Here is a 25,431-nt window from a genome sequence, read left to right as displayed (position 1 = left end):
AATTTAGCTGGACTTTTTCCTTTCTACAGATGATTATGTCGTGTGTTTTCGACAAGGCTACATCCCACTTAACCACGCGCTCTTGGCTTGTAAATATATCTCAGTCTGGCGGCCCTGAAAAGTAGGCCGCGGCTCACGACAAAAGGCCTAAAACAAATGCCGTTGTAAAGACACCGTCCCATTGTGTATTCATGGCGAGGCTCAACTTAGAAGATGGTCTTTGGGGCGACACAAAGCCGAGCGGGATCTGCTGTTTCTGTCGTTTTAAACAAATAACAATGACGCGAGAGGACTGCTTCCAGTGAATGCGAAAAGTGCTATTGAGTCACCAGCGGAGAGTCCACAATGGCCCGGCCATGCATCACAACAGCCAGGACAGGCCCAATATTAACATTTCCTTTTGACACGTGGCGAGAGGTTTTCTTTAACCCACAGAGGCTGAATGGGCAATCTGCAGATAATAAGAAATTAAAAGGTAAAGCGGACGCAGGGGGAGAAAGGCAAATCCTTGCCCCGGGGCTTCACGTTTGAGCACAATGGCCAACAAAGCTTTAAAGGAGTCCATGTTTCTTATTCGCCCCCTCTCCTAGCACCACCTGCATTACAATTAACGTCATGGCAAGCTTGAGGTCTCTGATTAGTGATGGCCTGTTGTCTTCCTCCCATTTACGCTAGGCCCCCACTGCCCTCAGCGCAATGGCACCTACAAATCAAACCCAGTTTCTGGCGTGGACTTTTACTATGGATCGCTTCCAATCTACAAAGGATTGCTTGCAGATTCCTGCGCGACTCCAAAAACCAGCCAATCCAATGAAGACCCTCAAAGGTCATCTAGCCGTGGATGCTTTCCAACACAAAAAGTGCGATGAAGTGGTGATATAGCAGGGGAACACTGTATTGACAGAGTGAATCTGAAGTAGCATGTTCAAAGAATTAAAAGAACACCAGATGTCAGCTCGGGGGAAGAAGCCCTGAAGGGATAAAGTAACACATTAACGCATAATATCACCTCGTGGACTCGAAGCGCAATCACTGCTTCTCTCCTGGGAGCTGTTAGACGATGTGTTGCCGCCACGCTTTTAGTCTCAACTACCTCCAAGTGGCCCACGCAGCAGCCGACGGCTAGGAACACAAGGCAGACTTGACATGCTGACAAAAACCGACCTTTTTTTTTTTTAAATCTTGACGTCTATCCTCTTCAAAATGCTGTTCTTTAGTTTGTCTGGTTGTCTGCATGCCAAAAGCTGCAATTGTTGTATCAAACATGCATACATCAATTTTGACAGGAACTCTATATACATGCATTATTTTAGATAGTTACCAAAAACTGTAGAGAAAGACGTTCTACTGGCAACTGAAGAAGTCTGTTCAGTCTATTCTCAAGCAAATCTGGATGGAGACTTTTCTTTCATAATTAATTGTGGAAAACAGACATTTGAAATGACAGTGGTGTTTTGCAACAAGTTTTTGGGGCACACCTACCAGCTGTTTCAACTATTGGACCGCTTGTAGCTCCATTTTGGAACATGCAGGTGCAGTGACGCAACCAAAATCGATGAGCGATGAGTCCAGGTTTAGGAATGGTTTCTTAAAGGCCTTATTTTGTGCACATGATGCAGCCTAGCGACTGTTTCTCTTGTTTGCTTGTTAAATGTTTCTTATATCCAGATCCAAATCATGCCGAGTTTCCTTCAAAATCAATCTATTTAGCCTAAATCTGTCAACAGAGAAAGGTTTGAATGGATTTACCATACGTTAAAAATCCTTCTGGTTCTGCCATTTAAATACTGTAATATTGGAAAAGTACAAATGTTTTTTTAGCTTCATGTCACAAATTAGCACAAATAAACAGAAAACACCCCATAATAGTGTCAAACGCATACCTCAGATAGTTCCCTAATACTATAATCATTTGCATGAAGACAGCACTTCGCAACATTTTACACACTGCAGATTTCACAGATTTGTTCCCAAAATAATAAATGTAATGAACACGTATTCGCTCATGTCAGAATTAGGGTTAGAAAAAAAAAAGCTATAATGCCTCATATCTTTTGCATTGTAACAATATTCATTTGTCACACCCGGCGGTAAAACAAAAGCACAGGCATAAACATCCCATACAGATGGGGTTTATGGGGAGGATAAAAAAATAAAGGGTATTAATATCCTTTAGAAAAATGCTTAGGCCTGTTGTTATCTTGCAGCAGATTCATCACTGCTCGTATTCATTGTCCAGACCCCCCGCAGGCATCATTGCTCATCCTTGCCATCCCACTAAACTGCATTATTTAGTTAGCAAGTAATGCCGTCGCCCTCCAACAATCAGCCACATTCACGCATACAATATGTGAGTGTGTACACACTGCATAACATGCTTTACTGGCTGAATAATGAATTAAACGTCTTGAATTTACAGTTTGTGATAGTAAATCCTTGTTCCCTTCTCCTAGAGACTAATGTAGGGAGAGTATAAATTAAAAGAGGGAAGATGCTGGATGAGTGCTAGCATCATTTCACGGAATGCTTTGCAAAGCTAGTCTAAAAAGTTTTAGTATTTTCCTTCCAAATAAGACTGTTTTGGTTGAATTGCCTCCTTGGAGTTTGTTCAAGTATGAGCTATAAAGATAAGGTCTACCTAAAAAATGGATACTAGAAACAAAATGGCCACCTTTTGGTCTGTTTTGAAGATTGTTCCTTGAAATTTTGGTGAGTTTTGGAGGTCGTTTTGAATAGTTTTGGAGTAACATATTTTAATCAGTATTCAAAAATATGCTGAATTCTTAATGCCAATCAATAGGTGCACCCTTCAATAATTTTCAAAAGTTCAAGACTGTCCTACCATTGTGATACCGCCTACTTTTTTTAAGGATAAAATCCGATGGGAATAAAGCCCTATTTTTCAAACAAAGCAAAGTTTAAATATGATATCATAGTTAATGTTTTATAAGGAGAGAAGGTCATATTTTAGCAAAGGAATTCCCAAACCACAACTTGATTCTTGGACTGTTTCATGGAATAGATTTGCTAAAAAGTGGGACTTCATTTTTATTATAAAAGAATTGGATATGTCCCAATCGTATCAAACTAAAGTTAGAAAGGATTATTTTGTCTGTTTCACTGACCGCCAGTTCTTATAGAGGAATGCAATTTTGAAAATCTCACAACCTGATTTAATGACATTATTTTATGGATTACCAAGATATATATCTACTTTGAGAACTGCCATTAGAAAAAGGCCTACTTCATGAAGCATCCATATGTAGGACTGCAGAAATCTGAAGGAAGTGTCAGTAAAAACAAACCAGATGCTGACTAATGTGAACTTTGCACTTATTCGAGCCCAAAATGATCTCCACTAGTGTCAGGGAAGTTGCATCCAGGCGTAACGATGCGATTCCACAAATTCAAGATGGTTCCTTCCTGCTTGCCCCCTCCCTTTTGTCTCCCCCTTTCTCGGCCAACTTGTACCAGATGACCTTGAAACCAGCACCATGTGATTCAAAATCCGGACACAAAACTGAAGCACATCCAGACGCCTGACAGTCAAGGAGTCTTGCCGCATTGGAAGCATTCCCCTGAATATTCCAAAAGATAATAGCTCATGCTAATGAGGAATGATGGAATGAAGCCAATCAAAGAAAGAAGAAGAAAAAAATCATGCTAGCGGGCCCATCGTGCCTGTCAGGTGGGTTGACGGCCGTTTTGGGGAAGGAAAGAATGATTTGGGAACTCACACCTGGCAGACGGAGATTTCACGCTAGGCCGCCACGCCAAAGCACTCCAGGAAGAGTCATGTTGAACTATCATTGCCTTCCCTCTTAAATATCTTGAAAAATGAATTTACGGGAAGGTTTTTAGCTTTTAGAACCAGAATGGGAACAATTACTGCAACATTTTTTACTTTCTCGTAAAGATAGGTCAGTTATAAAAAAATGTACGTCCCCGTAAACCACGGTACACGGTCGATTGGTCGCCGGTCTTTTGGTCGCCCGGAATGTAAGTGATAATTACCATTTAAATCGTTGCTCAAATTCCCTAAATACAAACTTTGAATTACTATTTAGTCATACTTAATGCCCTAGTAATTATTAGGCTAAAGAAAAGCTCAAAATTTCTCGGACTTTTATTGTTTTTTGTTGGAGAACTTGTTAAGACCCTGACTGACGTAGCTTCTTCAAGGGACAACGCATGTACATACAAACTCTTATACACTCACACATCGGCTCAGTGAAACTGCTCATGGCCATTGTTGGCTTTTATTGATGCGTACACCGTGTTGTTTTACCTTTTTTTGTCACTGGTCTTTTGGTCGTCGGTCTTTTGGTCGCCCGTTGTCGCGGTCGGGGCGACCAAAAGACCGGCGACCAATCGACCGCACACGGTAAACCACGTATGCTTGTGGAAATTAGTGGGAATTGTGCTATGAAAGTAAATGGGTGCATTTGTTGTTTGGCAATATAATGAAGAGGACCTGCGGTGTTGGTCAACATGGGGGAATTGTGTCAAATGTCAGTATATAAAATATATTTATTCTTCAGCAACGAATGGATAATTAATGCTCTCGAAGCATTGACAGATTAGGCATGATGCGTCTCAGGCCAAATGTGTGTGTCTGTCTGTGACATGCTACACCGCAATCCCACCGGCAGCTGATTGGATTTAGCCAAAAGTTGGTCCAGAGAAAGTCTCCCACTGAGAGCAAAATTGACTTACGTCTGTCGGTGGCCAGTGAGATGAAGGGCGTCCAGTCTTATCTTCCTCCATCCCGTGTCGTCCCCCCGTCGTAGCCAATACTTTTCCCGCGTGCCGCTGCGCCGTGCCCGTAACAATCTCAAACATGGCATGTCGAGGAGGCGCTACGATGACGTTTTCATGCAGTTCATGTTCAGATTATTCACTATGGGAGAGATTAAACTACACATGGAATCGTGTTTGTGTCAACATTCGATAAGACACATCTTGTGTTATCACTTCCGCAGCCTTCCATTTTGAGTCTCTTTTTGATGGGTGGTTTTCTTACAGTAATACCTTCCTGTTAACTGCATCTGAAATAGAAAAGGAGTCTTTCAAATTTTTAGTTGCCTTTACACCACAAACCTTGTTTCATTTTAATCTTTTTGTTTTGATCTTTTTTTCCTCCTTACAATTTTATCTTTGGGTTTGCCATTATTTGAATACAGCATGCTGTTTTCCTTGAACCCAATACAAGACTTAGCTACAATGTACATAGAATATAATGCTTATTTTGATAGAGTTGTTTGTTGTATACAAATAATCCTTAGTTTAATAGTCTTACTATGACTTGAAAATATTAATTTTGTATGGGAGGTGTTCATTAGGCTTTTGTTGATTATGTCTATCCCCCAAAATGTAATTAAACACGGGTGCAGGGAACAGAACCCCAGCTGCAGTAATTCACAGTACTTTTTAACTTGTCAATTTGAATGTAATTGTTTTGCAATCATAATGTATTTAAAATCTAATGAGATAACCTTAAACAAGAAAAGCAAATTGATCAGATCAACCAAAATGTATTCAAGTCACTTGTGAATATGTTGTTTTTGTCTTTTCAAAAACTGTTTGTGGCTAAAGGCGATTTTAAATCATAATTATGGAACAGATTAAGATTCACAGTTGTCGACCCATTCTCCAATAATGTTAAAACCGATAAAATATGCACAATATAGTCACTGCATTGTCTTCAATCAGGTATTTGACAACTTTGGAACGGATCAGAATGCTCAAATTTGGTGCATCGCTAACACTTCTGATCCTGCCTGAAATTTGTATTCAGTTGTGAGCAAAGTGGCGACATGAGGCCTCTGTCCACAGTTGGTTCATATACAACTCGCAGGTGGGAAACGCACAATTAGTTGATGAATCGAAGCGAGCACAAGCGTAATAAACAGCAAACACCTGGACAAGGCGAGCGACTTTGGACCAATTATGATCAATCAGAGCAACAGGAAGCAGAGCTTAATTGGATATACACTTCCTATTATGTACAAGGGGATGTTTGGCATTTTATTTGGAAAGATCGCAGCTGTTCGCTTTGATCAATGGCGTCTGTCAGCATTTACATAGTTACAAAAATGCACCGTTTTTTTTCTGGACTGGAAATGCACTTTTTAAGATATAATATCTACAGGATCATTGTTCGTATTAGAAATATAACATTTAATGGTGGATGTGGTCATGTTGTGAAAATGGATGCATGTTTGTGCATGCCAAGCACACGGCTTGATGGTAGCTGACCACCACTTTTATGTTGCCAAAGACCACTGCAGTCTTTTCTGTCCTGCATCTCACAGAACGACAAACAATGACATCATAATTTCTTGTCCTTGAAGGAAGCGTAGTTTCAAAGTTGTGGAGAAAATAAAGAAAGTAGCAATAAAATTGCAAATCTTGATTTGTTGATGCAGTCATCTGTTTATTTAGTGGTTTACAGTAATGTAGGATTGCAGCAAGTAATCGTTAAGGCTGTACATTATGTTGTGGTCACTCTACAAAATAGAGAAGTCATACTCTAGCTTTTGCGGTGTATTTTGATGAGGATTGTGCTTTTTTCCCTTATTTTATGTTGCGCCATGATTTCTTGCCTCTATGATTGGGAAGAGTTGAGAATGTTTTTCTTTTTTTCTTTTTTATGGATTTGACCCACTGGCTTCTGGTCGTGTCAGACATTTTTGCTTAGAACTTCAGCTCAAGATATCTGATACTTTGTCATAAAAACCAGGACGAGAAAAAAAGAAATCGGTTTCGAAATGATGGGATTGTTCGCAAATCGCTCGGCAAAAAGTAGACAAAACATGGTCGTCGTTTCGAGCAGATGTGGGCGAGCAATCGCGTTTTTTTCCCACTGAATGCGACATTGTGCGCTTCCCTTTTATCACCATGGGAAGTTGGATCAGGCTATGTTGCTCTCATTTTGCTTTATGGATTTGACATTGTTGGTTTTTAAATTGTCTATCAACCACCAAATGTGTGCCATGTGCAGGTTATTGGTAATTTTCTAAATGGGTAAAGAAACTTTTAAAGGGTTTCTTTTTATTTGAAGTTTAAATGCCCCAAATGTGAGAAAATGAGCTTGTTATATAGTTTTTGGTTGACATTTTTAGAATAGAAACTGGGAATCTACATCATATTTTAATAGACTACACCACTGTTTATCAACTTGTGAAGGTGTCTACAGAGTCAGAAATAGAAGTAGTTTTTACCGTTGTTGGACTTCAGCTTAGCTATTTTGGTCCCTTAATGATGAATTGCTGCGATGTTGGCTTCTTAGGATTGACACTTACTTGGTTGCTCGGTGAAGTTCTTCTCGGCACAGAAGGGCGGAGTGAAAGAAGAGATTTCCAAACTAAACGGCCCACTGGCAGAATATGAAGCTGCTTGGCGGCTGGTTCACTTGCATGTGGCAGGACCAACCCCTTCATTACCAACCATGGCGTGAAATATGTTCGGGAAATAACTTAAATTCTTGGTTCCTGGGGTATTTTTAACCAAAGCATAACATGGATATCTTTTATGTCCAAGGAAATGCATTGTTTTACAAATGTCATGTTTTAAAATGGTATATTTTGCATTGTAACGTGATAAATTTACGTGCTAACGTACTTATCTGTTTCTTTTCAGCATTCAGCAAAACGAAATGAAGAATTCCTTCTGGCTCAGGATTGGCCGAATCCTCGGCAGGTATGTGCAGCTCTCTTTTTGGATTATACTATAAATCAAAGTTACTAGTGATGTAACTACTTTAGGCTATATACTGGGAAAATAAGTGTTTGTAAAAACGTGAAGGAAATGTTTCAATTCATCTTGCTGATTGCAAACGTCCGGGTTATCAGATTTTAATGTAATAACATGTTAAAACTTGAAACCTATTTCATCTTAATTTGAAATTTACCACATTACAGTACAACATGAACTTCATCACGTTATAACCCCGGTGTGGCAGCAGTACTCTGGTGAACCAATCCATCAAACAGACACACTAAATGGATTACTCCTTCTAAACTTTAAGCATTGGGCCAATTAAAAGCTGTAATATGATTGTGATTGTGTTACAGAAATCTAACATCCCAGTACATTTGTAGCTCTGTTACACACTCTCTCATGGAAACCTGCTAAATATTTGTGGCATGGAAGTAACAAAGCTTGGGTTCAAATTTCTTCTGAAAATATATATGCTTTTTCAGAGGTCACGTTTTTCTTTTGGCAATTTCCCTGCTTCAAAGCAGTGTCATTTAACATGTACTTAATCTGAAGACCCTTGAGCCAGGCACTTCCTTCCCCACGTTGCGAGACCCCTGCTTGGGCTTCCGGCCCTTTACACCCAGGCGTGCAGCGGGGAGCTAATTGGACCGGCCTCATTTAGCAACACGTCAAAAAAAAAAAAAAAAAAGTGTGGGAGAAGGAGGGGACTTGGGACTGGAGGGTTGTGCGACATCACTCGGGTGTCCACAAATCTCCTGTGCCGTCTTAATAGCGTGTCAGACGGCACAAGTGATGCTACGGAGGTTACACCCCACACTCTGTGTCACTATAACGACGATACAAGGTGAAGATGAATGTGCCAATCAGTGGGGTGCTTAAATGATTTTTGGAGGAAAGAAAAAAAATCTAAAAATACTTTTTTAAGGTGCAAAAGTATCGTTAAATGAAAACAATATTTTTAAAAAGAAGAAATATATGTAGATATATTAGATCAATACTAGATTAGCAATGCCATAATAACTTTACATGATCAATAATTGATCAAAGTCGAACAAATGGTTTGCCCCTTATACAATATACACATTTGTTAGCACTGTAACTGATTGACAGAATTAATTTTTGCGAATAAGTAAGCTCATTCAAACTTACACATATCTAGTACAATATCATGTAAACCTGTGCAGTTTTTAATTTAAACATATCCTATTTGACGACATAAAACAATGTATTTAACAATACACAATTAAATGTAATAGTAATTGATTTATAGGATCAATCATATTTTGAGTATACTGAGCCACAGGATACCAATTTTCACTGTATCTTAGTGTGGTCTAACCCATAATGAGTTTGATGAATTATTAATTCATAATAACACAATTATTAACACGTGTTTTTGTTGAAATAAAATCTGATTTGTTACCTTAGCCATGGCAAATATTAGAAACATCTTAGTCTCATGCACTGCAGACGATTATAATTATAATTTTATCCTTTAAGATATTAGAGTAAACAAAAACAATGAAATACCAAAGTAAAACTATAACAATCATACTTTGCTTTCCATCCGTCAAAAAACAAATGACGGGCTCTCATTTCGATGGAATGGAAACCACACGAATTAATTATGCTGTTTTATTATTAAACTTTCCGGTGTTCATGTGAAACTGAACATTTCATTGGCTCAGTGGTCATATTGAATTATGTAAATCATATTTTGGTTACCTATATCAAACTATTAGACATTTCTCAATGATACACTGCAGACCACAACCATTAACTTACTGTTCAATTATTAATGCCCTTCTATGTTTCCATGTTAGATTATCCAATTAAACACATCGGCAAACGACATATGCTTTTCTATTGAACTATGAAATTACATTCTGGTCACTTAGAAACAGACCTCTTAATACACCACGAACCCCAATAAATAAATAAACATGTTCAAATTGTATCTAAATGAGACTATTCAATGTATTTCAAATTGCGCGTGTACCTAATAAAGTGGCCGTAGGTGCGAAATGCGTAAAAATAACATCTTCAAATATTTTTGGGTAATTATTTTGTTCTCATTTTAATTTTAATGCATAAAAAGAGGGACTATTTAGGGGCTTCCAATTATAAGGCGTCACCTAATAATCATAGTCAATATTTTTTGTCATCTTATTTCCCCCATAACTTCAAAACAGAATAAGTCGAGGCAAAAAAAGGAAAAAGTTGGAGAAATTCCGCGTGAATTAGTTTTTTTCCCTTCAGAATGCATATTTAAAATATGTGGGTTATTTTTACTTTGCGCAAGCACGCACACACGCGCACACATACACACAGACACGCGTGGGTAATGCGATGAGGCGCCATGTAGTAAAACACATAGCTGGGTTGGCTTCGTGTTTGGCATGTCACTCCTGTTGGATGATGGGAGCTCGTTACATTTAACGTGATGTTGACTTACACATGATCTCGCCAGACTGTGTTTACAAATAGTTTTTATTATAACTGTATCATACTGCTGTATAGGAATAAAAAAATGGCCAAATCATTAGGAGTACAAAAAGCTGCCTTGGCCGAGTTGATTCAGTTTTGAATTGCAGCTTTTTATTTAAAAAAAGAAAATGTTGTTGTCGTCTGCGTCAGTCAAACTAAATTATTTTGGAAAAAGACAAATTATTATTATTATTCTCAAAATTCCTCTTTTAAAATACATTGTGTCTATTAGCCAGTTAATTACATTAAGCTTAATGTCTAAATCTTACAAACTGCATTTTTGTAGGGATATTTGTTCAATTCATATCTGATTCGTCTTTTTAAATGTTTTTTGTATTACATTACTATGGTTTGCATTGCATCAGAGTAAGAGCTGTTTCTCATCTAAAATGCACATATGAAATTAATACAATAAATGCGAGTATTCACTTCATAAAGCCAGATCTTGCATCGTATTCATATTTTTATACTGGGTTTAATCTCATGTTTATTGTTGTGGTTGTTATTCGTTCTCCTCGCTAGTTGTAAAGGCACATTTTATTGGACTGCACTAACCTCTTTGAAAAATGCACAATAAATTAGTTGGGTTACTTTTACAAAAAACATATTTCACGCATGACTTCATATTTTCTGCTATTGTGTTCTTTTAACACCTCAAGCTTGCCTCACACTGGGCTCTAGTTTTACTTAATTATCCTTCTCATGTGACCAAATATGGTGAGCAGAATGCAATATTAAAACCAGTCCTGACTATGTTATACTACAAACCCTATTTATATTTATCTATACACACAAACACCTATACCATCACCAGCAGTGTGTAGATGTTATGCATGTATGTATGTATATGTGTTATGAGTAAATGCATGTGTATGTTTGTGTAAAAAAAAAAAAAGAGAAAAAGAAAAAAAACTGTGCAATGGACTTTTCCTGACGACAGCATTGTTAAATAGAGTCGAAAAAGTCATTTTCGCGTCATCCTCCGGATGTAATAGTCCATGAAAAGGGAGATATGAATACATTTCAATACATTTCCAACAAGATGGTGCATGCATTTGCCCCACCACACACACACACACACACACACACACACACACACACACACACACATACACAAACGCACACACGCACTAGCACACACTTCCCTCCATGTTCTCCATTTTTGCATCAACGCCATATTTCGTGTTTTAATCCTCATAAAGCAAATTTGACTGGCTTTTTGCCTTTTTTTCAGCATTGCTGACAAAGACTTGACACATGCACGGTGATCACGACGTGATCTCTGGCTGCCTAATGGGCCGCTCAAGCAAGCTGCAGACAAACAATGAAAAAAGAGGGGGTCTCGAGGTGGGGTGGGGTTCACTTTTCATGCTTTTCATGCACGGCTGCACCCCCCCTTTCCTATGCCTCCTCGCTTATAAATCCAAGTGATCCCACAAACGGAAATAAATTAGATTGCAAAATGAGATTCCCCAACAATTAAGTAAGGCCAACTTATTTTTTGGTGTGTATATATACACAAGAGGAACAACCGGCGTGATTAATCGATTTAATTTGCACATTACTGCGGGGCAAAAGTGTTGGATGTTAATTTGGATAAACAGAAAGAAGGGGGTGCTGAGTGTGTGTGCGTGTGTGTGTGTGAATATGTGTGAATGTGAATGTGAATGTGTGTGTGTGTGTGTGTGTGTGTGTGTGTGTGTGTGTGTGTGTGTGTGTGTGTGTGTGTGTTTGGGGAGGGCAATTCTTGTTATTGACTGTCACTAAAGTTGCATATACACACAAAAGCTGGCTGTCAAATTGCACGATCTTGCACGTTTACCTGAAATCACTGACGTGGCGTTTAAAAATTTCACATTTGTTTGGGAATTATTAATTCGTTTTTATATATTTAGTTTTTAATAGAAGGAACATTTTGGCAAATCCAAATTTTCACTTTAGTGTCTACAAAAAGTCTCAAGTCCTTTTTTTGCATTTGCATTTTTTTAATTGTTTAATATAGTACGAAAATGTATCCAAACATTTTTTTGTTGTTGAATCGAAACTAAATTTGACATACGAGCGCATTTCTCCATAAATACCGACCACTTCTAAAAACATGCGGATAAATATGGAAAATTGAGCTAGTTATACATGTATAATAATAATAATAATACTTCCTTTCAGACAACACAGGTAACTTTTGTGTATATTTATCACGTATACATAATAAACAAGTTGACACGGAATTGTTCAGGCTTATTTTTTCACTATTAGAGACGATTTCGTCGACATGACACTTAAATAACAACAAGGATTAAAAGTGTGCTACTCCAACTGGACCTTTTTGAACGAGAATGCTGCACTGTGGGCTATACATGATGGCAAAACAGAAAGGAGGAGAAAAATAAAGCACATTGAATACTATAGGAAGTCGCTTAAACTCGACGTTGTAATACTGGGGATCATTCACATTTGGTACACGACTAAAACATTCTTTTTCAGTGGCTTCTATTGTCCATATACCAAGGGAGCACATTTTTTCTTCTTCACAAATCCCCCCCTCAAATATGATATTTACAAAATAAAATATTACATGTTTTTTTTTTCCTTTCCATCCTGGTTGTGATATGTACAAAAATCAATTCCCCCTCGTTCCTTCTTTGCAATTAGTGGAGCAGTCCTTCAGTAAAAATAAAGAAAAATTGGCTCCTTATTTTCATTTTTTTTTGGTCCATGCATTCTTTCAGCCCCCCCAAAAAAGTCTCTGCAACTACCCCCCCCCACCCCCCAAAAAAATCATTACCCATTTTTTTCTTTTTTACCAACCCGTCCCTTCTCAAAATACTTTTTTTTACACGTACCATTCATTGAAATTGGACGTGAGCGCGCTGCTGTGGCTGCCCGTCGTCGTCGTGGTCGTGTGGTGCTGCACACCACCGTGGGCCGCGGGCGATATGGAACTGCCGCTGTTCTGGTTCTCCGCGGACGGCGACACGATGGTGGGGGGCGTGGACGACTCGTACCCCGAGCTGGCGGCCGGGGACGGCTGCGATGCCGGGTTGCTGGCCTCGTGGACCTTGAAATGAAACGGATTGGAATCCGATTAGACACACGCAAAAAGGCTGAAATCTTGCATGAATATGACAATTGGATAAAAGTGGGGACTGTACCTTCATGTGTTTGCGCAGGGAGCTGGGGTGCGTGTAGGACTTGTCGCACATTTTGCACAAGTAGGGCTTATCCGACGTGTGCACATGCATGTGTTTCTTGCGGTCGCTGCTGTTGGCGAAGCGCCGGTCGCAGCCGTCGAATTCGCACTTGAACGGTTTCTCACCTAAATTGCAAAAACAAAAATAGTATTTATTTTCAAGTTTTGGGAAATGACATGCATTTGTTTTTGGTAATTTTTATTTATGCATACATGCATTTTCTAGCATATATTGTTTCAATATTTTCGTTTTTTGTTATTGTTTAGATTTTTTTCCAAATTCTTTTTTGACATGCATTCTTACCAGTGTGCGTCCTTTTGTGTATTTTAAGGTTTTCCGAGCGAGCGAAGACTTTCCCGCAGCCGGGGAAGGGGCAAGGGAAAGGCTTCTCCCCCGTGTGCACGCGGATGTGATTGACCAGCTTGTACTTGGCCTTGAAGGGCTTGCCCTCCCGGGTGCACTCCTCCCAGAAGCAGATGTGGTTGGTCTGCTCGGGGCCCCCCACGTGCTCCACGGTCAGGTGGGTGACCAGCTCGTGCATGGTGCTGAAGGTCTTGTTGCATGACTTCTTGGGGTTGGCCAGCTGCTCGGGCTCGATCCACTTGCAGATCAGCTCCTGCTTGATGGGCTGCCGCATATAGCGGAAGAAGGCCCCGGCGCCGTGGTGCGCGGCCATGTTCATGTTCATGGGGCCGTAGCCGTGCAGTTGCGTGGATGCGTAGTCGGAGCGCGGGCTCGTGACGTGGCCGTACTGCTCGGCCGCGCGGCCGTACACGTCCCCGCTGAAGCCCAGGCGCATCTGGCCGTTGACCACGTTAGAGGACGCGTGGCCCGCCGCCTGCTCGTGGAGGCCCGGGAAGAGCAGGTGGCCCGCCGCCGCTGCCTCCGAGTGTCCGTGCGGCCCCGCCGCCGCTGCCGCGGCGAAGCTGCCCGCCGCCGCCGCCGCCGAGGCGAAGAGGCTGTGCTGGGTGCCCGCCTCCCCGAAGCCGCGGTTCCGGAAGAGAAAGTCCCGCGTGGAGTTGAACGCCGCCGTGGAGTAGGAGCCGACGTGGCCCGGGTGGTGGTGGTGATGATGGTGGTGGTGGCCCAGGGCGGCCGCCGCCGCGTAGCCGGGCGCCTGCGACGAGAACGCCGTCTGCTCGTGGGAGCCGTGGTTGATCTTGAAGGCGCCCATGCCGTCGGCGAACGGGTTGATGCCCAGGGCCACCTCCCGCTCCGTCACCTCGCCTGTTGAGTGGTGCCGCGAGGAGCCGAAAGTAGTGACTCCTATGGCGGGGTACTGGGGTCCGGCGTCCAGGAGCATCTTCACTCAAGTCACTCACTCACTCACGCACTCGCTCGGGTCTGTGTACACGCGCGCCGGCACGACTGAGGACACGGATGAAAAAATCACGCGCAGATATTTCGTCCACTCGTCCGACCACCCCCGCCCCCCCACCAACCCTCTCTTTCGTTTCCCCCCTTTTTTTCTCCCCTTCTTCACTTTCTCTATCTCTTCCAAACTCCCCCGAAATCCGCCTGGGTCTTGTTGTTGACTTTCTAAGGCGCCCCTATCGCGCGCATCTTACGCCCACGCGCCCCCCAGAAGAAGAAAAAAGAAGAAGAAGACGTGAGACTTGTCTCTCTTGTTTTGGGGTTTTGGACGCGTTATCTCCCCGCGGTGCGACTTTCACCTCCTCGCTCAGGCGCTGAGCTGCAGACTGATAGTCGCAATCATTCCTGCAGATAAATGAATTGCAAAGAAAACACGGTCCAGCCCTGATGAATGGGGAGGGGGGGTGTTCACGTGAGCGCCCTCGCCTTTGCCTATTGGTCGGGCTCCAGTAGCCCCCCTTTCCCCCCCTGCTCCCCTCAATAACATCCACTCGCCAAATAACAATCCACGTCGCAAGACGATTGGTCTCTTCGCATCATCAATTCTGGAGATTTTTTCTTCTTCTTTTTACATTTTGGCATCAATATGGAAATGTCATTTGAGTTAAAACGCAATACATATTGCAACATCTTAAACATTTTGCAGTAAGGTAACATTTGGTGCCAAATTTAGATATTTGAATTGATATTTTTTACATTTTTTATTGATAGGATATTTATCAGAAAGTCATAACATGCGTAGGTATTCATCAGGTTTCTCAATTTTTCATAAATATTTTGAGAAATCACTTAAAGGTTCCCTTAAAAATGGGTCACACATTGCAAAAATAAGTGTGTACATGTATTTTTCAATTATTTTCCTTTAAATCTACTTTTCTATTGCTAAACGTACTGCATATTGAGCTTTCTATGAAAACTCACCCATTTCCCCCAATGTATTATTTTTCAAAAAACCCTATTATATGCAATGTTTTCCCATTTTTTGCCGCAAAATCTCAACTTCAACAACAATTGTTCTTTGCTAATTGGCTACAGATTCTCAAAGGGGAGTTGTCTTTCTAAATATTTTAACTTTCCTAAGGAACTCACTCCCTTGTTCTCCTTCCCAATACATTCCCAAAAGATTTTCACCATATTTTCAATGGTTACTAAATACATTTCCAACTTGCTCCTATCTTTTCTGTTCAAGAAATGGAACCAAAAAATGCATTCTAAATCCAATCTTTCCTAAACTCCCATCATTTTTCCTCTAGTTCTCATCATGGAGAAACCCCGTCTGTTACCACTACAGTTCTTTCCCAAAATATGCGTGTCAACTGTTTCCCCAAACCCCCAAATTCTTCTCAAATGATGCCCCTATGGACTTTTTCTTCTCCATTAGGAAAAAACTTACTCAGTGTTTGAGGTATTTTCTTAACTTGCCACCTTTAAGAGAAATGACTCGCTTGTTGGTGATTTCCAGCTGGCTGTACAATCACAAACGCTGTTTCTGCTCCAATGTACCCCAACAAAACCTTAAGAATTTGGGCAATATAGACCTTTGTGACTATATTGAGACATCCCGCCTTCTACCTGGACTCTTCTTCCATAGGCCAGCTATGTTGGCCTATAAATTGTACTGCGTGTGTGTGTGTTAAAACATTGTGGGTTGTCGAATTTATCAAGTGGGATTTGTGGCAGGAACCTGCGGCTGCCCCTGAGTTCAAAAATCCACATGGAGGCCTTTTTTGGGGGGGCATGTGAGTCAGTAAAAAAAAAAAAAATCAACTCCACATACTCACACACTCTCTCTGTTCATGATACACCATTTATTTTATAAAGTTCTCATTTTTAATGTGCCTGATTTATAGAAACACATTTTAAGCTTGATTTTAAATGCTTTAAAGATTTTTTCCCATGCAGAAAAATAGGTGCATTGCATTTTGTATACTTAGATGAGAGTTAGTCTTACCTCAGATGTTGCAGAAACTAATCTTATGTATTTTTTCCTTATCTGAATTTAAATGTGTAAACTAAGTATGGTTCCAAAGCCAAAATAATTCATAAATAAACCCCTCACTCACTTTGCTAATATTTTATCTATGCTTTTTTTAAAAGAGGAAACTTTCCTTTTCCTGTTTTCTCTCGTTTGCTTAAAAAAAATACATGTCAAACTCTTGAATGAAGGCGTCCAGCTCAACTTGCAAAAAAAAAAGTGAGTAAATATTTATGGAGGGAATGGTTTTGGAGCATGCTTATTTATATGTGTAATGCAAAACTGCGGGGGCTATTTACGGTGCACGGTGGAGTATGCATTCCACACTGATTATTTCCTTACCATGCATATGTGTATATACAATTCGACAATTTTTTTTTATTTTCACCTCTTGATGTTTTCAGCCTTACAGAAACACAAAAAAAATAATATTTTGAGGAAAAACGGAGTTTTTACCCTTTAACCCGTTCTCATCTGCTCCAATGTGTCTGGTAGCGTCTCATTCCAACAGAGATCTCGGTTTTATAAAAAAAAAATAGATTTTTTTCCCATCGGTGTACTTCTTCCTTACTCACACGCCGTTTTCTTTTTTGGAACTTTATCCCCCCGTCCCCTCTCAGCCTGCAAATGCAGGGACCACCTCCTCTGGCAACCATCTGCTGCCTGCCGTCCTCTCTCGGCTCCGACGCGCACAACCCCAAAAAAGCGAGGATCGTGACAACAGGTCTTTGACGTGACACTTTTTTTTCTTGTTTTTCAGGGAGAAGTCTAAGCGATTTTGAACGAGCATGATTGGATTGACTGGATTGGATCTTCCTTCATTTTTAAAGGCAACTTTTCTGTGGCAAGTATGTATTCGAAAATGAAGATATCATACACGGCATCATTTCAACACGACCACATTACAGGGTTTGTTTTAATCCCTTGGAATTTAGTTGTGCAATCTCCGATTGAATGTGTTGAAGCACAAAAGAGAGTTGGTTATGTATCCGGATTAACCCCCTCCCTTCCTTTTTTTAATGATACAATAACGCTTTGCCTAACTTTTCCCCCCATTCTGGTGTTGCCTAGAGGCACCGCGCATGCGCAGCCGTCCCCCAGCCCCTTCCCTTGCTGGTGAGCATTTTTCTTCTGGTTGGAGAATTGTCACTGGTGACGTCAAACAGCCGCCTTCGACCAATTAGAGCTCGGCCCGATTGTGGGGCTCGGCGGGCTGCGAGCGCCCACCGCGAGCCGCTATTCTCTATCAAATGCGTCCTGCTGCCCAGCCAATGTAGCCCGCCGCTACACGCAACTTTCCAAAGTTTTGGGAGGCATTTTGGAATCGCGATTAAAACGTATTTGTCATCATTATTGTTTTTTGCCCGCTGTCAAGTACAAGCGCCCCCACCCCCCTCCCACAGCCCAAAATTAGGGCAGTAATGAGCGTCGATGCGCTGGGAAGCCCCGCGATGGACCCTGCCTTCTCCAAACGGAACGCGGCACTGAGATTAGTTGACTTGGCGGGGGCTCGCCACCACCACCACCGCCACCACCACCAGCAGCAGCAGCATCATCATCATCACCACCACCACCACCCTGCCCCTCTGAGCGTGACAGGCTTCCCGGGGTTCGGCAGCCATCCGCACTCAATGGCTCACGCGCACCCCGGGGAGATGACTGCGGAACCCCGCCTGGGGCCGAGTCCATTCGGGCCAGAACACATGGGGCACTCGGCGGCCCTCAAAATCAGCCCAGCCCATCATTATCCCCAGCATCACCAGCAGCACCAGCCTCCGCACAATCATCACATGGCAGGCCATAGTGAAGTGGTCTCCAGTCAGACGGGAGCTTTCGGGGCGACGCCGGTACCCTATGCGGGTATGACGCACCCGGCCCAGGCTCTGACCGCAGGTAGGGACTTCCTCCGCGTGCCCATGTCGGTTCCGCTTCTGGCCGAGCCCCACCACCACCATCACCACCCCCATCACCAACACCAACACCACGACGCCGCCAACGCTTCTCACCACGGAATGCTTGTCTCGACAACAGGTAGCTGCTACCCGGCGCACTACGGCCACGACGCCGGCAACCATGCGCTCTTTCCCGGGCTCCACCAAGAGCAAGCGCCGGCCAGCCAGCTCCGCTTGGGACTACCGGGGGACATGTACGTTCGCTCCGAGCACTTGTCGGCGAGCAGCCGAGCCGACGCCTTCTACGGGGGGCTCAATCTCAACTTGAGCGCCCACCACCATCACCCCCACGGCCATCACGGGAGCGGGGCTTTCTTCCGCTACATGCGGCAGCCCATCAAGCAGGAGCTCATCTGCAAGTGGCTGGAGCCGGGAGAGAAGCGCTGTGCCCGGACCTACAGCACCATGCACGAGCTGGTCACGCACGTCACCGTGGAGCACGTCGGAGGTCCCGAGCAAGCGAATCACATCTGCTTCTGGGAAGAGTGTCCCCGCGAGGGAAAGCCCTTCAAAGCCAAGTACAAGCTAGTCAATCACATCCGCGTACACACGGGGGAGAAACCCTTCCCGTGCCCTTTCCCCGGCTGCGGCAAAGTCTTCGCTCGCTCGGAAAACCTCAAAATCCACAAAAGGACGCACACAGGTTAGTCATAACACGCTTTTTTTTGTTTTTTTAAGGGAACTTTGCATTCAATCACTTTTTGTGTTGTGGTTTTCGGGTGTGTGGGGGGGTTCAACAGCTCACTCATGCGTTTGACGCTTCAACCACTTGTTTACAGCACAGCACAAAAGAGATGTACTACTCGTCTTGTTACAGCCCCCCCCCCCCACACACACACACACTAACATGCACACACACGCCACCTTAACGTTAACCATGCTGTACACACGTGTTGCCTGTGCATGAAATGATAATTCATGTGCATATCTCATGAATGGTGTGCAAAGTATATACAGTTAGTAATAGCAAAACGTCCTAATTTATTATCAAATGAAATTGTATTCAATTTCAAGTTACCCATGCAAATGCATGTCGCTTTTATTAGTTTTGCAACACAAAAATGTTCCAATAGGTTGTGCAACATGCATGTGTAAAGTTTGCAGCCTATTAGTGATAAACCACAATCTTTTATTATATTTTAAAGTTTCAATTTTTAACAATATGTATTTAAATCACGACGTATTATATACATATTCTACGTACAAGAGGTCCATAAGTACTTATAAAAATCGCAATTTTGGCCCTTCCATTTCTCTTCAGTGATAATTGTTTTTTCACATCTCTTTACATAGAATCCCCAATATCTAATTTTAAGTTAACTAGGAGTATAGGTGTTACATAATAAAATAGCAAATTCTCAATTCTCAACATTCCAGTGGTGTGCAACCTGTAGCATGGGGGCCACACATGGCCCTTCGTGCACTTTACCAAAGCCATTAATTGTTTTATAAGTCGCAGTATCCAACCCATAAAATGTCATGACACACATTTGTGGCATCATATGTTTCACAAAGTTGCTCCTCTGAGGACTGTATAAAACTCCAACGGCTTCAGCTATGGAGGGAAAAATACTCGGCCACATATTATAATAGGTCATCTGAAAATATCACATGACTGCCATAAAAATATGAATGCCTGTCCATAATCTTCCCATGAGTTAATATCCATGGTCTGCAACATGAGGCCTGTGGGCCACAGTTGGACCCACCACAGCAAACTAATTGTTGGTTGTAAAAGACATTTTTTATTTTCGTGGGGGGTGCTGGAGCCAATCCCAGATTAGTCGGACAACCTTGCTCACTCACACCCATACCTAGGGGCAATTTAGAGTGTCTAATTAGCCTACCATGCATGTTTTTGGAATGTGGGAGGAAACCGGAGTACCCGGAGATAACCCACGCTGGCCCATGGAGAACATGCAAACTCCACACAGGTGGCCCAACCTGGACTTGAACCCAGAACCCCAGAGCTGTGAGGCTGACACACTAACCACCGGGCCACCCCTCACTCACAAATATTGCATATATTAAACATTATATCAAAAAATTGTAACATTAAATTTCTTTGTGAAATCATTCATCAAAGAACTTTTGATGGGGTAAAATAGGTTCAGTCCATAGCTGTAAAAATAACAATCATAGGCTATGGCAAATACTGCGCTACTAAAATTAAAACAAACAACAAAAAATACAAAGGGCTCATTTTCGTCATCATAATTTGTAAACATAAACATAATGATTTTTTTTAAAACGAAAGTGGTTCTGAACTTTAAACAACCTAGATTTGTTTAATGGCTGCCAGCATTCCCTGACCAAAATGTTAGTCCTAAACACACACCTTTCATATAGTGTTTAGAGCAATTTAAGATTCAAAAATGCCTAAAAAGTGTTTTTAATAATTGTAATGAGTTTCATTATATTTTTAACTGCTTTAAAGCCCCTGCTGTTAACCTAAAATGACCAAACATATCCCCTTACTAAAGTAGTAAACTGAACTTAAAATGAACATACATGATTCTACCAATGTGATCAAACTGTGGTGTGTGGGCCATATATGGCCTCAACACTGCTTCTATTTGGACAGATGCTTGAAATAAATAATCTTTATAAATTGCATGAAACCCACCCAAAATACAATGTTTCCACGCAGTCAGACTTTTAATTATTTGAAAATGTAAGTAGCCAAAATATCAATTGCTATATTTTTAATAGGTGCATAGGTAGCTTAGAATATTGCCTGACTACAAAAACTACCATAGCGCATCTCCCCTATTTTTTAATTTGCCTTTGTTATGGCCTCAAAATGTTGAGTCAGACAGGCGGCATACACACGCACACTGTGTGCATGCATGCCTTATGCATAATTCATATCATTTGCTCACATTACCTAAGTACAAATCTGTTAAATAATTTTGACTCCCGAGGGGCTTCGTGCTCCTTTCTTTTTAGTGTATCATGTTTAAAAGGCCGAAAGTGTGCTTATGATTGTGGTCGGGGTGGGCTGACTGGTGGTGGGGGGTTTCTGCCCCTGGGGTCTTGCCTGCTCCTCCATGCTTTCTTGTACTACACTAATATCCTTGATTGGCTCTCTCAACCCAACAGCTGAAGGTCAAATTGATATTCAAAAAAAGCACAAGTGTAATTAGACAGGCCCAATTACGCGTGTGCAAAAAGCATGCGTCGAGGAGCAAGCGTTGATTTTTGGATGGTGTGTGTGCGTGTGTGTGTGTGTATGTGTGTGTGTGTGTGTGTGTGTGTGTGTGTGTGTGTGTGTGTGTGTGTGTGTGTGTGTGTGTGTGTGTGTGTGTGTGTGTGTTTGTCAGTGTGTGTGAAGAAACACACAAACTCCAGCAAGGTGAAAGGATTCCAAATTTTAAATTGCCTTTTTTTTCTGCCACTTTTAATTTTATTCTATTGTTATATTTATGCATTTTAACATCCCTCCAAATCAAGCACGCTCTACGTTCTATTGACGTTAAGTACTTAATATCCAAGTTGGATATAATTTGTTTTTAATGTTTTTTGCCACTTGTATATATACTACTAATACAAGCTATATATGATGTGACACTTGACAGGTTTTCAATAGAGAAAAAGTGGTGGGCAAGTTATGGCTTGTGGATTTTATGTGGACCATGAGAGCATTTGATGTTGTCCCAAGTGTCATTTTTGACCCACTTTGATGAAATCAAATCTCACTTTTAACTACAGTACTTTTCTATTAACACAGAAGTACTTGCAACTAAGTGGTAAATATTTTCAAATTACAATCTAGTTTGTAGTTCCTTTAAAAATATTTTTGCTCAACGTTTTAAATGCTAATATTTCTACGGTTCCCCCAACTCTATTTGAATTGCAGTTTTGTCTGTTATTGATTGATTTCCTTGCTAATAGTATTGGCCAAATACAATTTTGCTATCATAACTATCATACTTAATATTTACATTGTATATACTGGGATCTATTTAATAATTTCATTTTTTATTATTTAAGATATACAGCTACATTATTAAAGCATTTCAATGCTCAAAGCACTTTACATACTAGCTGACTTTAACTTACCAGTAGGCGGTGCTGCTGAAAAGGCCCACTGAGAGCAATACAAGTTATATTATTTATGTCTCACACACATGCCTAGTTATATACCTTTTTACTCAATATAAGAAAAAAGTTTAAATCTGTGACCAACAAGCTGTGTACAATCCTAATGAGCATTTATGTACTGCATTTCAAAATTAGTGACACACTTTTTAAACAACATATAAGTTGCACTACTTTTCTTTTGGGGAAAATATCGTTTAATTGTCATAACATATTAACAAAATTGTCACAATTTGTCAAGTATCTACATTTCAAATATTTTCCTAAAACATATTTCATATTTGTAAGACATGGCAAGCAAAGCTGTATTTAAACACTTTGTTAGGAGTAAAACATGACTTTTTAAAAAACATTTCGACCCACAATGCTACTGTATTTTTATGATGGCAATTATGGTAGTAAGCTACTTGTACAGCATGTGTGTATATGTGTGTTTGTATGTGTGTGTGTGTGAGAGAGAGTTAACTATATACGACTCCAGCAATGATGTTATTATCATGAAATGTTAGGCCTCTTGGGGGAAAAATGAAAATAACACCACAACCAAAAGCCCATGTAATGATTGCACTTTGTTTTTCCACTCGTCAGGCGAGAAACCGTTCAAGTGCGAGTTCTCCGGCTGCGACCGCCGCTTTGCCAACAGCAGCGACCGGAAGAAGCACTCCCACGTGCACACGTCGGACAAGCCGTACAACTGCAAAGTGCGCGGCTGCGACAAGTCCTACACGCACCCGAGCTCCCTCCGCAAACACATGAAGGTGCATTGCAAGTCCCCCCCTCCCAGCTCCGGCTACGAGTCGTCGACCCCATCGCTGGTGTCGCCATCGTCGGATGCAGGCCGAGAGGCTCTGCCGCCCGCAGGGGCCTCCGTCCCCCCCGCCTCCTCCTCCTCATCCTCTTTGAACGCAGCCCCCGCCGCCTCGCACCCGGCCAACCTGAGCGAGTGGTACGTCTGCCACAGCTCCGGTGCCAGCGGGGCCCACAGTGGGGCCTCCACGCCGGACTCGGCCACTGAGGACGAGCCCCCCTACAGGAACCCGGACCTGAGGGACAGCTTTTAGACAAAAAAAGATTTTTAAAAGCCTTTTTTTTTTTAAATCACGGTTGGTCTTTGTCCACACGTAAGGGTGGGCAAACTCTTTGAATTCACGTTTGATTTGGAAAACAGACATGCATTCGAACTTAAAATAGTATACAAGTCAATATTTAAGTTGTTTTTTTGCAGAAATCCAATCATCTTAACAATTGAGTTTACATTCATTACAGTTACATTTTATACTCATTTAAAATTGAGATGTTAATATAAGTAAAATGTCCAATTTTATCTACTCTTTTTTAGTTACATTTTTGCGAAATTTAAAAATACACATAGAAAACAACATTTTATAGTCTGTTGAAATATTTTTGAAAAATTATTTGTTTTGCACCAATGTGACTATGAAAGGGATTTTGTTTATGTCACAAATATTTTTAGTGTTGGTGTTTTGACGTCTGTTTTAAAAATCAAACGTGGCTCTTCTCATCATTTGTAATGTGTAAATGCCAAATATAATTTTTGTTTTTTATATATTGTTTACAGAAAAGGAAATGCAGCTGATTACATATGGATACATTGCAATTCGTCTTTGGAACCATGACATCGCAAGACTAAATATGATTGTTGAGTGGGCCTCATATGACCCGCGGACCACCCTTTGCCTACCCTGATGTCAACTTTTTGGGCATGCTTTGTGTGCAATGGATTTAAAAAAAAATGTAAGTACAGGTTTTTTTGCTGTCTTAATTTATTTTCAATTTGGTTTGACATCTAAGAACCAAAAAGTGCACGTTTGGAAAACTGGAGGCCAAAATGTCCATTTTTGGTAAATGTATGTTTTTGAGCCCTAAAAGTTTTTGTGGCCTCCTCTCGTTTTGTGCAGAGGCTCCTCCAACTTTTTTAATTTGATCTACTGAGCGTGAAATTGTCAATGTTTAAACACGTTTTAGTTGTTTTGTACCAAGTCAAGTTCTGTTGTTTATTTTCAAACAGCACTTGAAACAAAACTGCCTTAGCTTTTGGTACAATTTTCATGCATTATTGATGAATTTGTCTTTTTGATGCATTTGGAACTATTGAATCGTGTTTTTTTGTCAAATTTCTTTTATTGTTTGACTGTCTTTTTTTCCTCAATTGCACTGATTTTTGTAAATTGTATGTTTTTTGCTAAAGGGAAATGTTCTGGTGTTGTCTTATTTAAAAAAAGTAATTTTAGACGCCTTTTTGTTCTATATTTCATGCAGGATTGTTTTTGCGGAAATATTTTTTTTAAATGGTTGCTTGTATTGTTAAGGTCTTGTTTATTTTTTGCAGAAAGGGACCTGTTAGTGTCTTATTTTTTCAGATGTAATTTTTACATAAATGTATTTATTTCCAAAACGGGGTGTCTTGTTTTATTGTGTGGGGTATTTTTTATTGTTAGTGATATATATATACATATCCATATATATGTATACATATATATACATGCCTATGTACACATGTATATATATATGTATACATATGCATATATATATATATATATATATATATATATATATATATATATATATACATACACATATGCATATATGTATATATATATATATATAT

The 25,431-nt window shown here is 40.9% G+C and overlaps 2 protein-coding genes across 5 annotated transcripts; one reads left to right on the top strand and one right to left on the bottom strand.

The window, feature by feature from the left end:
* Positions 1–12,385: 12,385 nt before the first annotated feature.
* On the bottom strand, positions 12,386–15,209 carry zic1 (zic family member 1 (odd-paired homolog, Drosophila)). The gene is made up of 3 exons (XM_077624937.1): positions 13,704–15,209; positions 13,362–13,525; positions 12,386–13,267 (listed from the first exon to the last, which is right to left on the bottom strand). Exons 1-3 carry the CDS (start codon positions 14,701–14,703, stop codon positions 13,043–13,045), a joined length of 1,389 nt encoding a protein of 462 aa, XP_077481063.1. The 5' UTR covers positions 14,704–15,209; the 3' UTR covers positions 12,386–13,042.
* A 2,394-nt stretch (positions 15,210–17,603) lies between these two features.
* Positions 17,604–25,199, top strand: zic4 (zic family member 4). 4 transcript variants are annotated; one of them, XR_013305838.1, is made up of 4 exons: positions 17,605–18,642; positions 18,781–19,344; positions 23,391–23,929; positions 24,382–25,198. XR_013305838.1 is itself a non-coding variant. In XM_077624344.1 (3 exons), exons 1-2 carry the CDS (start codon positions 18,171–18,173, stop codon positions 23,861–23,863), a joined length of 1,647 nt encoding a protein of 548 aa, XP_077480470.1. In that variant the 5' UTR covers positions 17,604–18,170; the 3' UTR covers positions 23,864–23,905; positions 24,382–25,199. The 4 variants fall into 4 exon arrangements, 2 of the variants coding, with proteins under 2 accessions (XP_077480470.1, XP_077480471.1); XR_013305837.1 differs by having other exon boundaries at positions 17,604–19,344; positions 24,382–25,199; XM_077624344.1 differs by having other exon boundaries at positions 17,604–19,344; positions 23,391–23,905; positions 24,382–25,199.
* The last annotated feature ends 232 nt before the right edge of the window (positions 25,200–25,431 follow it).

The sequence above is a fragment of the Stigmatopora argus genome, chromosome 17 (genome assembly GCF_051989625.1).
Source record: "Stigmatopora argus isolate UIUO_Sarg chromosome 17, RoL_Sarg_1.0, whole genome shotgun sequence".
Taxonomy (NCBI): Eukaryota; Metazoa; Chordata; class Actinopteri; order Syngnathiformes; family Syngnathidae; genus Stigmatopora; species Stigmatopora argus.
The sequence above is the reverse complement of the archived record's forward strand: the minus strand, read 5'-3'. Positions and strand labels throughout refer to the sequence as shown.